This window comes from Ascaphus truei, chromosome 1 (assembly GCF_040206685.1).
Source record: "Ascaphus truei isolate aAscTru1 chromosome 1, aAscTru1.hap1, whole genome shotgun sequence".
NCBI classification, from domain to species: Eukaryota; Metazoa; Chordata; class Amphibia; order Anura; family Ascaphidae; genus Ascaphus; species Ascaphus truei.
The window spans coordinates 358977663-358995091 of NC_134483.1; the positions used below are offsets into that span (position 1 = coordinate 358977663).

Below are 17429 nucleotides of genomic sequence, written 5' to 3' on the forward strand. Positions count from 1 at the left end.
CTGAGGTTAATGAATCCAAGTCATTGCAGTTATACCTAAAGCCAATTTGTATAAAAAATATCTTTAGCCCTACTTTTTCTCAAACAATTATATGCAAACGCTAGATGTGTTTTCAAAATATTTTCCCAAAGATCACACTTATGATGGATGCAGCCAAGGGAAGCAAATTGAACAAGTCCCAATATATCCATACAGTATAATAAAAATGCTTGCTATCTGTAACTTTATGATTTAGGCATGTGAGACACTTTCTGTAAAGTATATGGATACACACCACACCTTAGACAAAAAAGAGAAACATTATTTTAGCATGAAATAAATATAGGGACATACTGTACAGTACACAGTCTTAACAAACTGAAAATACAAACCCACTGCATTGTATATATATTTGTGTAATTTGGAGACTACAGTATGGGGTTTATGACCAAAATGTATACAACAAGAGACTAAATGCTACATCCAATATGACAAATATTTAGTACATTAATATGTATATTTTATTTGTATGGTTTCTTCATAAATATGGGTCATTTAGTTCAATACTTTGGCCAAAATATTTTAAGCCTACAACCACATCACGGTAGTCACATTTCAGTAGGTCCTACACCAATATTATACTCTCGCATGCATTTCTTCCGCTGCATAGAGAGAAGGGGAAACAGAATACTGCAGCCAAAAGGCACTGTGTGCCTTTTGGCTGAAGTATTCGGTTTCCCCTTCTCTCTATGCAGAAGACCATATATGTCACGCACCCTATGCCTTTTGCCTGCAGTATTTTTGGGGTCCTGGAACACACACGTGAATGAATAGCTCATGAAGAGATGTCTTCCCCACAGGGGAGGGATGGATGCACTTTCTGCTGGGACAGAGCATGGGAAGATATGTAAGGTGGGGGAGTGGGGTCCCTGCCAGTCCGTTTTGAATGTTTATGAGTAGCAGGGGAGAGAGAGCCATAACGATCCACAGACCACATCATCAAGGGCCCCAGAGAGTCCCCTAGAGATAATTTGCTGCCATTTAGACAGCCCTTGAGATCAAACCATGGACTCCAAACATTAGTGAACTGGGAGCAACGTTCTCTGAGAAACTTTGTGATCCTTTCCATAGACATAACATGCTATATTCTATTTTTGACCATGTTCATATCAAGGAAATTGGGTTTTTGCCAGGAAGGAGCCACATAACATTTGGCTGCCATTAATATATGGGTGAGGAGTTTTGGCTTGTGTCTAGCGAGATGTGGGACTTGCCTACCCAAGAGAACCACCCAGGGGTCCGGTCTCAATGATGGGCCAAGGAGAGCATTGATAAGGTTGAATATTTTGTTCCAGAATGGAATTATTATGGGGCAGAGCCACCAGATGTGGGATAAGGAGACCTTTTGCTGGCAACCTCGTAAGCAGGTTACTGAGTGTGACTTATTAAAGTACCAACGTAGCAATACTTTGTACGTGTTTTCCTTGACGATGATGCAAATGGAACTCTTAGATGCCGCGAGGCATATGTCCGACCAGTCCTAATCTTCTAACGTATCCCACAATTCCTCCTCCCATGCACCTGCATTATAAAGTTCCTGACCTGCAGATATGTTAAACACTTGGAATGGTGCAGATTTTTTTTTCTCTTGCTGTTGCATGAAAGGCTTGATTGTCCAGCCAGATACCATGTCTTGGACTCTCATAATCCCTAAGATTTTCCAAGATGTAAATGCTTGTAATGAGAGGCTGTGGGGAAAATCAGAGTTATGGAAAAGTGGGATCATATCAGATCTGGCGGAGAATAGGTTAGAATGGGACCTCAGACGGTTCCACGGAGCAAGAGGGTTCTTGATTATTGGCTGTAATTTGATTGCGGAAGCATGGTTCTTCCTCGACAGTCACAACAGGAAGTTAATATTCGCTAGCTTGCATTCAGAATCCTCTATATCGACCAAACCCCTGGAGCCCTTGGGAGGACAAATTTGAAAATGTTTACCTGGCAGATTTTAAGTATACTGGATGGGACCTTGACAGGCAGGGATCTAAACAGATACATGATCTTTGGGAGAATGTTCATCTTAACCAAGACGACCCTGCTAATCCAAGAAATATTGTATTTGCCCCAGGCTTCAAGAATGTTTTAGCAACTTTTTTAGCATATTTGTGTAGTTCAGTGAATAGATCAGTCCATAGTTTTTGGGTATGTTGATGCCTAGGTAGGGCAAGGAATGGGAGTTCCAAGTGAAGTCAAAATTGAGCTTTATTAATGTTGTTGTGTGGTGAGGAAGATTAATAGTTAGGGTTTGGGATTTAGAATGATTATAAATTCAGAGTTTGTTCCATATTGCTCCAGAACCTGAAATAAGTTTGGGAGTGAGGTCAGGTCTGGATATTGTCATTAAGACATCATCCGTAAATAAAGACATCTTCTATTTAGTGTCTCCTCCTTTGATCATGGCAACCAACAGCTCTATCGATAAAGCGAAGAGCAAAGGGTACAGAGGGCATCCCTGTCTGGTCCCTCTGGAAATCTGTACAGGGCTTGATGTGAGCCACAATAGTAATTTTTGTAAAATTACAGTGGTACAACCCTTGTATACCTTTGAGAAATGTACCTCTGAACCCATAGTGTTGTAGGACACTAAGCAGGAACCTCCGATCTAAACAATCAAATGCCTTCTGTTCATCCAGAAGCAGCAGGGGAATATTTTTAGTATTGTCTATGTTGGTACTGTAATGTCAGATATCATGCATATATCGAGTGGGAATAAACCCAGCCTGTTTGTGATGAATCAACTGTGTCATGAATTTATTAAGACGGATTGCCAAGATTTTGGAGAAAAGCTTTATCAGAGCTGATCAGGGAAATGGGGCGGTAACTGGAGCAGCTGGGGGTCTTTGCCCTTCTTTAGTATAAGAAAGATGTTAGCTGAGGCCATATCATCAGGAACCTAGCCCGCCTCTAGAAAATTATTAAGCAGGCTGACCAATGGGGGATGAGAAGCCTGGCGATTTGTTTTAGTATGCATTAGTGTAGCCATCATGGATTTGTGGCCTGGGGCCTTCATGGATTTGGATTCCTTGATAACTAGGGCCACCTCCTCCTGTTTTATCTGTTGATTCAGGAGTATTTAGTATTCACGAGGTAGGAGCATCTGGACCCAAAACGGTCCAGACCCCCACTGTCGGACGAAGCTTCATATAGATTTGGGTAAAAATCTCTATAATCGTCCATAATTTTGATGGGATCATGCATCAGATCTCCATTTCAGAGACTGATACAGTGGATCCAGTCTAACCCTGTGGCGTTTCAGAGTTTTTTTTAACTAAGAGAGTATGGGCTTTATTGCCTCTCTCGTAAAATTTCTGTGAAGTTCATCTCATAGATTACTCCGCTCACCCAGACAGGGACAATTTCAACTCCCCTTTGACCCGAGTGATCTTGGCCAAGGCGTTAGGTGAAAGGGACTAATTGTTGGAAGCCTCTAATATCACAAGCTCAGCTAAGAGCTCCTAATTTCTTTTGTCTGGACTTTTACCTGCGTGATGCGATCCTTATTATTGACCTCTCATGTAAGCCTTATGGGATCCTTATAAAGTTGCCTGGGAGATGTCTGGGGTGTTAGTGGAGTAGAAGAACCTAATCCCCCCCCCCCACCCCCAATGCTCCAGAATTTTAGGAATACAGAGCAGAGACACGTCTAGCCTCCAGGGCCAAGGCATGGACAGCAGGGCCAAATTTTGTATCAACAAACTAATCATTACATTGTCCAACCAGGTGATATTGTAATTTTCTGCGCTAACAGTTTTGGAAACCAGGCAACCTTCAACTACAAACATATCAATCTGGGAGTAGGAGGAGTGAGGGGGCGAGTAAAATGTATAGTCCCTTTCTCTGGGATGGAGTTCTCTCCAAATGTCTGACACCTGCAGGTCCTTCATGAATCCTGAAAGGTGATTAGCTTCCCATGAGAGAGAATCCTGACAGCGACTACTCTAACCTGATCTGTCCAAGTCTGATTTCATGACCAGATTTACATTGCCTCCTAGGATAAGTATACTTTTTTTTTTATAGAGTGTAGTTTGTCCTTAATTTTGTTGAAGAATAGGCTTTCAGCAGAATTAGGAGAATATATATTTGCTAGGGTCACCTGAGTAGCCCCCAGAGTACCCAAAGGAATAGATTCCTTCCCTCTTTGACTTTGTATGCTCGTTCTAGCGTAAAAGGGATGTTTGGCCACCTTGAAGATGGGAGGATTTCGAGCAGAACAACAGAAACACCATATTGTCTGTATTCACACTCACTGTATGCTAGCACCTAAATAGTTAATAACTCTAGGAAAAGCTTGAACTGAGGGTCCAGAACACAACACTATAGAATTGTTATACATCAGAAAGATATACGAAGGATAAAAGTTTACAGAAAGGATTAGGAGCAGGTGTTACATTATATGTTACACCCAATTGTTGTATTATTCTGATTATTTGAGATACTTACTGGTGAAGTTACTGGTGTCTCTGCCTCTCCCTGGGAAAACAAAAGGGATGTTCAAATCTTGCAGCTCCTGCAAGCCTATTAGAGGGCCATCTAAATCAACCAGGAAGTAATGCCAGTAACTTCACTGGTAAGTATGCCAGGAACCAGGAGGCCCCTGGAGAGGAAAGTATTATGATTCTGCATTGTGGGACCCGCTAGTTCACATCCTCTAAAAAAAAAAAAAAAGCTGTTCAACATGGCGAGAAAATGTACTGCTTTAAAATTCAAATGACCAATTCCAATTGATAAAATAAGGTAACAAACATTCTCTACCTGTCATTGTCACGGTAACATATGACAAGATATAACAAACACCAAATATCTGGGTTGAACTGAACAAGGCTAAGATATAATAAAATATATTTATTCCTTAAAAAGGTGAACACAGCAATATAGTACAATTAACAGGCAAGAAGGTAACACTTACTTAGGGTTGGGGAATGGAGAAGTATCAGCTAGCAATTCTCCAGCAATCCGGTGACATTCAAGAGGAAATCAGAAGAACCACAAAAACTGTAGGGTTGACACAGTTTATATACCTTTCTAACCCTATTCTTAACATTGAATACAGACTATTGGTGAACAATTATCTGTATCCAATCCCTAACATGGAAACACAGTTTATCCCATGCCCCCAGCTAGTTAGCCCATACGTACTGGGACTCTGAGGGTCTTATTTCTGTAGCCCCATAATTAAATCAGGGGCGACGACCAGTCTACCAGATGAAGTATCTGGCAGGATCTTCATTGTTTGTAGGTGTAGATATTACTCTTACAAACCACTCCTGTTTGATGCTTCTCCGCCCTCAGGTAAACAGTTAGAGTGGCAGAGTCTTTTGATCAGTACTTGGTTCCTAGTGTAAACAATCAGGGCAGTTAACTTTTGATCACAGGGCTTATGCTAAATCATCCGTCTGCCCTTCCTGACCTATTAGCATAGCTGATGGAGTCTGCATTTTCAGAGCATATCCAAAATACCATATACACTTTAATATCTTCACATATTAATAAGTTCCGTTCTGGTGGGCCCAGTGGGTCAAAATTTGCCAGTTTTTAATGCCTACAGTGACTCTACATATTGGCCAAATTTCAACTGTCTGCGACCTCCAGAACCGGAGATACAGAAATGCACTTTAAAACATTTTTAAAATACAGGATTATAATGAAACATGGGAACGGGAACATACATTTTCCTGACATGACAAGGTGTAAGCCACATTCCTGGACCGCAGTCCAGTTAACCCCTTGCCTCCCTGGTGAGGTCAGGGGGTGGCCATATGGGGTGCAACCCCTTTAATACCGGGCCAACCCCCTCTCCCTCTACACCTCCCCTTCTTAATGGGTGACCTGTGGCCCACTGGCCCTGACAGGGAGTGGGGCACTGCTGGCACCCTTATCGAACTCAGTCTCAGAGGGATAGTCCTGACATGAGAGTCCATCAGCATTGCTGTTTTCACTACCGTTTTTGTGCTGAATAGTAAACTCAAACTCTTGCAATGCCAAGCTCCACCTTACCAACTTGGCATTCTCCCCTGATGCCTTCTGCAGCCAACTCAGGGGGCTGTGGTCTGTGAGGACTGTGAAAGCCCTTCCATACACATAGGGCTGGAGTTTTTTGAGTGCCCACACAATGGCCAAGCACTCTTTCTCAATGGTGGCATAGGCCACTTCTCTGGGGAGTAGTTTTTCGGTTGAGGTACACCACAGGGTGCTCTCTGCCGTCGTCCCCCACTTGGCTCAACACAGCCCCAATGCCATAGTCCGAGGCATCAGTCTGTATAAGGAAATGTTTGGTATAGTCCGGGGCAGCCAGTATGGGGGCCCCAGCAAGCGCAGTTTTCAGTGCCTGGAAAGCAGTTTCACAGGCAGGAGTCCAGGTGATAAGCACAGGCTTCTTAGTCAAATCAGTCGGGGGTTTGGCCACGGTGCTGTACTGTGGGACAAACTTCCTATAGTACCCTGCGGTGCCCAAAAATGCCATGACCTGTTTCTTGGTTTTTGGAACAGGCCACTGAACTTCTACCTTGGTTCGCTCTGGTTTGAGGTGCCCTCCACCCACCCTGTGCCCTAAGTACAGGGCCTCTGCCATCCCTACCATACACTTAGTGGGTTTCAAGGTGAGCCCAGCCTCCCTGATCCTATCCAGCACCGCAGCTACATGTGCTGTGTGGGTGTCCCAGGAATTACTAAAGATAGTGATGTCATCTAAGTAAGCCCTGGCATAGCTCTGCATCCCTTCCAGTAACCTATTGACCAGGCGTTGGAAGGTAGCCGGGGCATTCTTCATCCCAAATGGCATCACCAAAAACTCATAGAGGCCACTTGGAGTGATGAATGCTGACTTCTCTCTAGCCTCCAGGATCAGGTGGATTTGCCAATAGCCTTTGCTCAAATCCATAGTGGTCAGATACCTTGCCCCCACGAGTTTATCCAGTAACTCATTCATGCGGGGCATGGGATAGGCATCTGATACCGTCCCAGCGTTGAGCAAGCGGTAGTCCACACAAAACCAGGTGGTCCTGTCCTTCTTAGGGACTAGAACTACCGGGCTTGCCCAAGGACTCTGGGATGGAGTAATTACCCCTAGGGTCAGCATCTCCTCTATCTCCCTTTCTATACTGGTCTTGACCTCTGCTGACACTCTATAAGCGTGCTTATGCAGTGGCTGCAGATCCCCTGTGTGCACTGGGTGTTTTGTGAGATGTGTGGTCCCTGGCATGTCAGTGAAGAGGGCCCTAAACTTAGCTAGCATGTCCCTGGCTACTACCTGCTGCCTAGTACTCAACTGTGCACCTATCTCTACCTGCTCCATAGTGTTTCCCTGTCTAGCCTCCCCTAGGAGATCAGGCAGAGCATTGCTCGCCGGATCCTCCAGCAGTGGGCTACAAATGGCCATTACTGCTCCCATACTCTGTGCTCTGTATTCTTTCAGCATATTGCCGTGATATGTCTTATGCCTCTCAGGCTCTACCTGTACAACGTAGTTGTACTCATTCGCCTTTCGGATAACCGGGTACGGTCCCGACCATGCAGCCATCAACTTGTTCTCCCGAGTGGGTTTGAGAACAAGCACCTGCTGTCCTTGGATGAATTCCCTGCTACGGGCTGTAACATGTGACTTATCCCTGTTCACAAATGTGCCTCTAATCCAGCAGTGTGGTGGTTGACTGCTGGTAGCAAATTAACTAACACCACCTGCCTGATTAGCGGTGGTAGAAAAAGCCTGCCTTTGAGACAGGAAGTGACTCCTTAGCTCTGAATGAGAGCTGACCTTTGGAGAGAACACACATCTCTGGAGCTGACCGGTCTTGAGCTCTGCCCAGCATAGCTGATTGCAAGACACCAAATAAGACTTCTAAATCTGGATGCTAATTTTCTGTGCACGCACGGGTGCGGTTCCAGGAGAGCAGAGAAGCTTACTCTACAGCAGCTAACAGATAAGACTTTCATTCTAAAGAGACTTCTTATATCTGCTTATGTCATACTATGTGTTTGGGGCTGGGAGACCTGCTTAACTAGGAGTTGTGAATTGCATGGTATTTCACTAGAAACACTCCCAAGTGAATTAAGCTTTGTCCCCCCCCCCCCCCCACTGTGTTTGGATGATTTCCTGATGAAAAGAAAAAGGCACAATAAAGCCTTATTATAATTTCACCTTATAAAAGCCTCCAATTGTGTACCTCTGTGAACGTCCGTCCACACGGGCATTGCGGTCATACCATTGCTTTTGCTTGGTCTGAGCGGCCCTGAGGTGGTCCTGGGCCACCCCCATGAGCATCTCTAACCGGTCTCGGAGATCTACTACATACTGGATCACTGAAGCATCAGTAGCAGTAGCCTCCCCTTCCCATCCCTGACCGAATAGGTCCAGAGGTCCACGTACCCTGCGGCCATATAGTAGCTCGAAGGGGGAGAAGCCTGTAGATTCCTGCGGTACCTCTCGGTAGGCAAACAGCAAGTGCTGTAAATGAATCTCCCAGTCTTTCCCCTCCGCCTCTATAAAGATCCGAAGCATCTGCTTCAGAGTACCATTAAACCTCTCACATAATCCGTTTGTCTGGGGATGGTAAGGGGTAGTGCGCCGGTGCTGTACACCGCATGCATCCCAGAGACAATGTAACAGTTCACTAATGAACTGCGACCCCTGATCAGTTAAGATCTCACTAGCAAAACCTACCCTAGAAAAAATGTTCAGCAAAGCTGCTGCCACTGTCTTGGCATCTATGGTGCCAAGCGCTACCGCCTCAGGGTAGCGGGTGGCAAAATCCACCACCGTGAGGATGTAGCGCTTCCCTGACCTGCTAGGAATCATAAGGGGTCCTACAAGATCCATCGCTACTTTCTGGAAGGGTTCCCCTATTATCGGTAGGGGTTTCAGGGGTGCCTTCACACGGTCGCCCGCCTTACCCACTCGCTGGCAGGCATCAGAAGCGCAGCAGAAATTGCCCACATCTCGAGATGCCCCCGGCCAGTAGTAACGCTGTAATAACCGGGCTCGTGTTCTGTTGACCCCCTGATGTCCCGCTAACGGAATAGAGTGAGCTACCCATAACAGTTGCTGTCGGTACCCCTGGGGCACTACTAGCTGTTGCTTACTGGTCAATCACTCCTCTATCCCTGGGTTCCCTTCTTCTCTATACAGGAGTCCCTTATACCATAGGCAGTGCTCAGTGCCTTCCCCTGCCTGAGATTCGGATGCCCGAAGTCTCACGCCGGCCCTGGTTAGGGTCTGTCTTCACTGCCTCCCTAAACTGGGCTCCTAATTCTGGCCACCCCCAGTCATGTCATTGTCCGGAGAATGGGGAAGAGTGAGGGGAAACAGCAAATCAGGCTGTGGTTGCAACTGATCCTGGCTTACCTCCCTGGGCTCCTCTGCTGCCTCCGCTAACGTTGGTCCCAAAGGCTGGGGGACTGGCACCACCGCCATTGCCGCTGTCTGGCTCCAGGTAACCGCCACCACTGCAGCAGGTTTGGGCACTCGGTCGTAGGTGCAGGTCATCGGACCCAGATCGTTGCCAAGAGGAACTTCAGCATCCAAAGCGGGTAAAACCCCCACCTCCCGCACACCCTGGCCCTCCCCCCAATCCAAAAAGATTCTGGCTACTTGCAGGAAACGTGGCTCTCCGTCGGCCACAGTGATCTGTATCCCAGGGCCTGGGAGTAATTCCTCTGGCCGGACCATATCAGGTCGGACCAGGGTCACTGCAGCTCCTGAATCCATCAAGCCGACTGCTTGCCGGTCACCGACTGTGACCGGGGTGAGATGTCTGCTCCGGCCGTCCGTCTTCTGCAGGTCCGCTCTGAGATGTCCTCCACTCCTGGCTATAGGCACCGATGAAACCAGGACAGGTAGGGCATGGGACGTCTTGCTGGGAGTTGGTTCCATGACCGGTCCGGAGTCTTTGGTGGAAGCCACCCGCACGCGGGCTACCGGCTTCGCAGCTGGGGTGCATTGCCCCTAATGGGGTCCGCCGGAATGCAGGGGTTCTGGACAATCCGGAGCTCCCCCGCCTTCGGTGCACTGCTGCCCGCTGGCGTCCATTGGGGGGTATTGGCAGTCTTTTTGGCCGGTGCCGCCACCACCGCCACCTTGGCTACTGCTTTGGTGGGCATCAGGGCTTGGCTGGCCACATAGTCGTCTGCAAGCCTCGCCGCCTCCTGGTAAGTCTTGGGCTTCTTGTCGTACACCCAAGCCCTCACCGCTGGCGGGCACTGCTGCATGAGCTGCTCCTGAAAGATGAGGTCCAGCAGGCGTTGGTAAGTCCGTGCCTCATAGCCCTCCACCCAACGTATCCCGTACAAAGCCATGCGGGTCACGTAAGTAACATAGGACTCCAGGGGCTGCCTCTCTTCCTGCCGAAATTTACCCCGGTAGGCTTCAGGGGTAAAACCGTACTGAAACAGTAACAGTTCTTTCAGGTGATCATAGTCATCAGCATACTCATCTGGAAGCGCCATCATCGTCTGCTTAGCCAAGCCTGACAGTAAGGGGTCCAAACGTGCAACCCGATGCTGGGGAAGCATTATGTACCGCTGACACTGTGTTTCAAAGTTCTTTAGAAAACTGTCGATCTGATCGGTACGTTCCACGAACTTGGTGAGACTGTGCTGATCCAGTTTGAGTTCATCTTTGTTGGGTTGGACAGGGGGGCAATAAGCGGGTCTGTTCACTGCCATAGTGATAAACTGCAGCCGCTCCTCCGGTGTCCCTCTGTCACCTCACGCAGTAATCAGTGCCAACATTTCAGGGGTGAACAGGCTGGTAGCCACAGCAACCAGTACCCCTCCTGTTGCACTGCTCCTGGGAGGTCCACTCGTTCCCTCCCCGAGATTCCACCGCCCCGGCACTGGGTTCCTTCCCTGATCTCCGGGTGGCTATATAAGGGCAAGCTGAGCCGTATCCTGAGGCTCTGCAAGCCGGGCTTCAAAGTCACCGATTGCGTCAACCATGTCTGCGACCTCCTGGTTCTCATAGGGCAGTCCATATTCACGGCACTTGTCCTTCAGCTGAGCTCGGGTCCTCATGTTGGATGAGCCTTCAGCCTCGCTCATGGTTCACGGTCGCAGCAGTGAGGTGGTGGTACAACTTATGTTAACTGTTGCACTACTGTGTGTTCAATATCTTTAGTCCCAGGAACTCGCAATTCCCTTCGAGTTCCCACTATATTACAGGGTCCCGCAGTACACTGTAATACAGGTTCAGTTCAATCCCGCCGCTGCCACCAGTTAATTATATGCTTGTCACGGTAACTTATGACAAGATATAATAAACACCAAATATCTGGGTTGAACTGAACGAGGCTTAGATATAATAAAATATATTTATTCCTTAAAAATGTGAACACAGCAATATAGTACAATTAACAGGCAAGAAGGTAACACTTACTTAGGGTTGGGGAATGGAGAAGTATCAGCTAGCAATTCTCCAGCAATCCGGTGACATTCAAGAGGAAATCAGAAGAACCACAAAAACTGTAGGGTTGACACAGTTTATATACCTTTGTAACCCTATTCTTAACATTGAATACAGACTATTGGTGAACAATTATCTGTATCCAATTCCTAACGTGGAAACACAGTTTAACCCATGCCCCCCAGCTAGTTAGCCCATGCGTACTGGGACTCTCAGGGTCTTATTTCTGTAGCCCCATAATTAAATCAGGGGCGACGACCAGTCTACCAGATGAAGTATCTGGCAGGATCTTCATTGTTTGTAGGTGTAGATATAACACTTACAAACCACTCCTGTTTGATGCTTCTCCGCCCTCAGGTAAACAGTTAGAGTGGCAGAGTCTTTTGATCAGTACTTGGTTCCTAGTGTAAACAATCAGGGCAGTTAACTTTTGATCACAGGGCTTATGCTAAATCATCCGTCTGCCCTTCCTGACCTATTAGCATAGCTGATGGAGTCTGCATTTTCAGAGCAGATCCAAAATACCATATACACTTTAATATCTTCACATATTAATAAGTTCTGTTCTGGTGGGCCCAGTGGGTCGAAATTTGCCAGTTTTTAATGCCTACAGTGACTCTACATATTGGCCAAATTTCAACTCTCTGCGACCTCCAGAACCGGAGATACAGAAATGCACTTTAAAACATTTTAAAATACAGGATTATAATGAAACATGGGAACAGGGGAACATACATTTTCCTGACATGACAAGGTGTAAGCCACATTCCTGGACCGCAGTCCAGTTAACCCCTTGCCTCCCTGGTGAGGTCATATATGGGGTGCAACCCCTTTTATACCGGGCCAACCCCCTCTCCCTCTACAGTCATGTTCCTCATCTCCCCGCTTTCTGTAATCTCTTTCTATTCTTTTTTCTATATTATTAAAAATATATATACAGCTCAACCCCGTTATAGTGCAATCTGCTATAATGTGGATCCGCTTATAACGCGGTTTGAGCGTGGACCCGAATAAAAAAAAACAAAAAAAGTTTTTTTTATTGCACACACTGCACACACTCACAGCACACTGCACACACTGCACACACTCACAGCACACTGCACACACTCACAGCACACTGCATACACTCACAGCACACTGCACACACTCACAGCACACTACACATACTCACTGCACACTAACACACACTCACAGCACACTGCACACACTCACAGCACACTGCATACACTCACAGCACACGGCACACACTCACAGCACACGGCACACACTGCACATACTCACAGCACACACTCACAGCACACATTCACATTACATTGCACACACGCACAGCACACTGCACAAACCACACACAACAAACACACACAGCCCCCCTACTCCCACTCCCCCTCCCTACCTTTGTTGTCGACTGCTGAGATCGTAGCGGGGCTGGCGGGGGTCAGAGCGGGGCTGGTGGGGAGGATCTGAGCGGCGCTGGCATCAGAGTGGCGCTGGTGGGGGGTGATTGAAGCATGGCTGGTGGGGGGGTGATTGGAGCGGGGTTTGTGGGGGGGTTATCGGAGCAGGGCTGGCATCGAGTGTGGCTGGCGGGGGAATAGGAGCGGGGCTGGCGGGAGGATCGGAGTGGGGCTGGTGGGGGGAAGTGAGGCTGCTTATTGAATTGCGAGGGGAGTTACGGTGGCTGCTGGGGGGAAGTGCGGGGGGAGTTACGGTGGCTTCTAGGGGAAGTGCGAGGGGAGTTATGGTGGCTGCTGGGGGAAGTGCGAGGGGAGTTACGATGGCTGCTGGGGGACATGTAGGGCTGGGGGACTTGCAGGGCTGCCGGCGCCTCCCTCCTCTCCTCCCCCCTCCCACCGATCGGGCACGCGGCAGCCATTTTTTCATTTTATTTTAATTAGCGCGACCCCGGTTATAGCGCGGTTGGATCGGGTGGCCCCCGAGGATCGCGCTATAACGGGGTTGAGCTGTACATAGAAATTTGGATCCTGAATTTAGCTAAAGTATACATTGCCTAAGGGTATAATCTTGCTGTTATCATCATTTATCATTTTTTGTCACTGTCTCTTTTCTGCCTGTATGGGGCCAAGTGAAGAGTCTTTAGATAAACTCTTGTTTTTGTACATAAGCAATTGCTGGAAAGCGACTCCTCTTAGTGTAAATGTAACTAACCGAGGCATTCATTATACCTGGAACCTTTGGGAACATATTAAACATGCATTTTAGTACAAAAACCTTTGGAATTCCATCACCCCTAATGAAACACTTGTAACCAAACTATACCTTATCTTCAGGTAGAGCATTGCAGCTCCAGGCCTTCCCAAGAAGCTCTCCTTTCTGTTCTTGCTTAAGGCTTGTTGAGAATGAGTTGCTTCTTTGCAAATACATACTCTCGCAAACTGGATACTGCTCCACATCACTCAACACCTAAACACAAAATAAACATAGCATACATACAAAGGCTGTTGTGCGTCATTACAACATGTAAGTACTGTAATAAAACAAATACAGCTTGTCATACTAATTACACGTGTTATTAAAACATCAAAGCTAAGATCTATTTCAGGACTCCATGTCATTAGCAAAGCCAGAGAGATGTCTCTCCATAGAATTAAAAAACATATATAGAAAACAAGAGAACTTTTTTTAAATTTTACATATTTACATTAGCATGTCTCCCAGATAGCTCAGATGTAGCTATCTCCCTACGCAGAGTACAGTATGGTCTACTGTGCACTAATTCATCCTAATTTCATGATGATTTAATGTACTAGATATCAATTTGAATTATAATTTAAAATTATATCTATACTACATGATATATTCAAATCTCTATACATGTATATGTATTTTTTCATATACAGTATATATATATATATATATATATATATATATATTTTTTTTTTCTCTTAGTATTTACCTATTCACAACACTATGATTTTATTGCATATGTAGTATCTTGTATTCTTTCCTCATTATTGCATTCATAATTTATTTAATACTTATAGATTGTATTATATTTTAGGCCGAGTTTATGCCGCTAGCGTCGCTACGTGCGCGCGCACGGCAGGTGTGATGCAGTACTTGGCTATAGTAGTTAGTCAAGTGCCTGCGCGCCTGCCGACGACGTAGCACATTGACGTGGCAGAATTTTGAGACGACAATACATTTTGTCTTCTCAGACGACAGCCGCGTGACGTCAGCATCACGTGATCTGGTTCAGCCAATGACCTCTGCCACGTCCCCAAACGCCTGCAACACTATGAGCACAGAGCTCCTGTGTTACAGCAGCGCGGCATGGATGGAGCTTGCACTCTCGCAAGCAAGCAGAGTGTATGAGCTCGGCCTTAGCCAATGTAGAGCTTGAAATATACTCTGGCAGACGTCTCTTCGGCTCCTCCCCTGACCAAGCACTCAAGTAAGAAACATGCAGGGATTGGTTGAGCAGTCTCTGACGTCACTTACTGTTCTTTGGGAACCACGTGGACAGTCTACTTCCTAACTGGACACAAATTACAATGCAACACCAGCGCCTGGTTTCGCCGGTATTAACTCGCCAATGTTTTCTATGCTGTAAATTTGGATATTTCCTTTTTACTTGATATTTTAGTATTATATTTACCTCAGTGAATCCGTCTCTTTTCTTAAATCTTCCTGGACCAAACTGCTTAAAAAATTACAGTTTTTATTGCGAGATAGAAACCTGTGCAAAAAAGGTTATTTTCATACCAGGAAATGCACTTCTGTGATTTTAATGAATACGCCCCAAGGAAACTACATCAAAAGAAAAGACTAGACTGACTTATGGCTAAGTTTTTTCTCTCATATTTACAGATAAGTAATTACTACTTTAACATTGCAAGCTAAAAGACTAATTAAATATGACTTGATGTCCTCTCTTATTAATCCCACAATAAATGTAAAAACTCCTTTCACCAGCCTATGCTCAGTTTTAGCACTTGCTTTGTCGTGTATTGCAATCTGTGCTGTATTTAGCTAGAAGCAGGCAGCTGTTGATTAATTGCAGCAGACAGAAGCATTCTCAAGAAAACAAGATCTCCAAACTTTCTGCTAGTAGCTCAATACCTCTGTAGGTTTCAATTTATTTAATGAACACACACACACACATATATATATATATACTCTTGAAGAAGTCGGCGCAACAGCTGGCGAAACGCGTTGGTTTACGTCACTGTGTCAAACAGCTGTTTGTGGGAGGAGTGCTGAGTAACGAGTGAGGATTTGAGAGAATAATTCAAGTTCATGCCGGTTAGACAAAGAGAAGTCTGCAGTTTTGGTTTCTATGTGGCTGAGTCTGACATTCTCCTGATACATCAGAGATCACACAATTTGTTGTGCAACCGTTTAAGATTGTAGATTTGTGGCTGTGGATGGGGGGAATACAGGAAGCAGGACGACGTCTCCAGTGTTACCCAAATCAGAATCACTTGGTTACCTTATAGCGTGTTTTCGCCAGTGCAGCTGACGGAGGGACGCGGAGACCCCTTGCGGTTCATCGCGGATACACTATCTGGTGAGACCGTTCCCCTATCCCCTTTCTGTCAATATCTGTTGTCATTCAATTATCCTTCATATGGAAGACACCTATCAGCCCGCTACTGCAACTGTATTATACCAATACCTACCCACTTTATACAGCTATCATATACTCCTCATTTGTTGCTATATACAGTATATTGTCAACGAATTAGAGTGACTTATCTTCTGCAGCAATTGTTACGCCTCTACAATAGATCTATTGGACATTTTTTTGGAATATACACCATTTTTTTATTTCTCCTCATATAATACCTCTCTTAATTGTGTTTTGTTATTACCTGTATTGTGTTTTTATCTGTATGTCCAGTAACTAAGCTTTTCTTGCCTTAAAATAAATTATCCAGTTTTTTACTGCTATATAGGATTGCGCTTTTTTCTTCTCTTTTTTCTATTCACATAGGATAGGCATATCCTCATTAGAGCTGCATCCTGTAGGCCTTTTTTCCTTGATCACTACCTGACATTTATTTATATAGATCACCGTATTTTATTTATTCACATTTATATTAATATTCACCTTTTGTGCGAGTCCTAGCGCTGATTTGTATTTGTTTCATATATATATATCTCAAAAGAAGAAGAAAAGAAAAGGTGTCCCTTTTTGCTACCTTTTCTTTTTTTCTTCTTTTGGTATTCATTGATATTTGTCCCCAGCATCGTCATTAGGCTGTTACTTATTTATCAGTATAATTTCATCTATTGATTTAAGTAATTTTGTGTTATTTTTTTCTAGTTAGTTGCAGGCTTGTCTTTTGATTTGTTTGTCTTTTTGTTGTTTTCGATATATATATACAGTTAGGTCCGGAAATAATTGGACACTGAAACAAGTTTTGTTATTTCGGCTGTATACCAAAATAAATTCAAGTTACAGTTAAATAATGAATATGGACTTAAAGTGCAGTCTATCAGCTTTAATTTGAGGGTATTCACATCCAAATTGGAGGAAGGGTTTAGGAATCTCTTTAATATGTAGCCCCCTCTTTTTTAAGGGACCAAAAGTAATTGGACAATTGACTCAAAAGCTATTTCATGGACAGGTGTGGGCTATTCCTTCGTTATTTCATCATCGTATTATTTGTCTTAACTCTGTGCCCAGGACATACTTAAAAACGAGAGGTAACTCTCAATGTATTACTTCCTGGTAAAATATTTTATAAATAAATAAAATAAATAATCAATTAAGCAAGTAAAAGGTCTGGAGTTGATTCCAGGTGTAGCATTCGCATTCGCGTTCCCATTCGCATTTGGAAGCTGTTGCTGTGAGCCCACAACATGCGGTCAAAGGAGCTCTCAATGCAAGTGAAACAGGACATCCTTAGGCTGCAAAAAAAAAGAAAATCCATCAGAGAGATAGCAGGAACATTAGGAGTGGCCAAATCAACAGCTTGGTACATTCTGAGAAAAAAAGGAATGCACTGGTGAGCTCTGCAACACAAAAAGGCCC

The 17429-nt window shown here is 45.2% G+C and overlaps 1 protein-coding gene across 2 annotated transcripts in view; it reads right to left on the reverse strand.

Annotated features, from left to right (window-relative positions):
* LOC142499857 (melanopsin-B-like) overlaps positions 1-17429 on the reverse strand; it is a 142413-nt gene that overhangs the window by 1945 nt on the left and 123039 nt on the right. For both annotated transcript variants that reach the window (XM_075609881.1, XM_075609873.1), the window contains one exon: positions 13709-13852. In XM_075609881.1, the coding sequence (XP_075465996.1) occupies positions 13709-13852 (144 nt within the window). The remainder of the gene's footprint in view (positions 1-13708; positions 13853-17429) is intronic.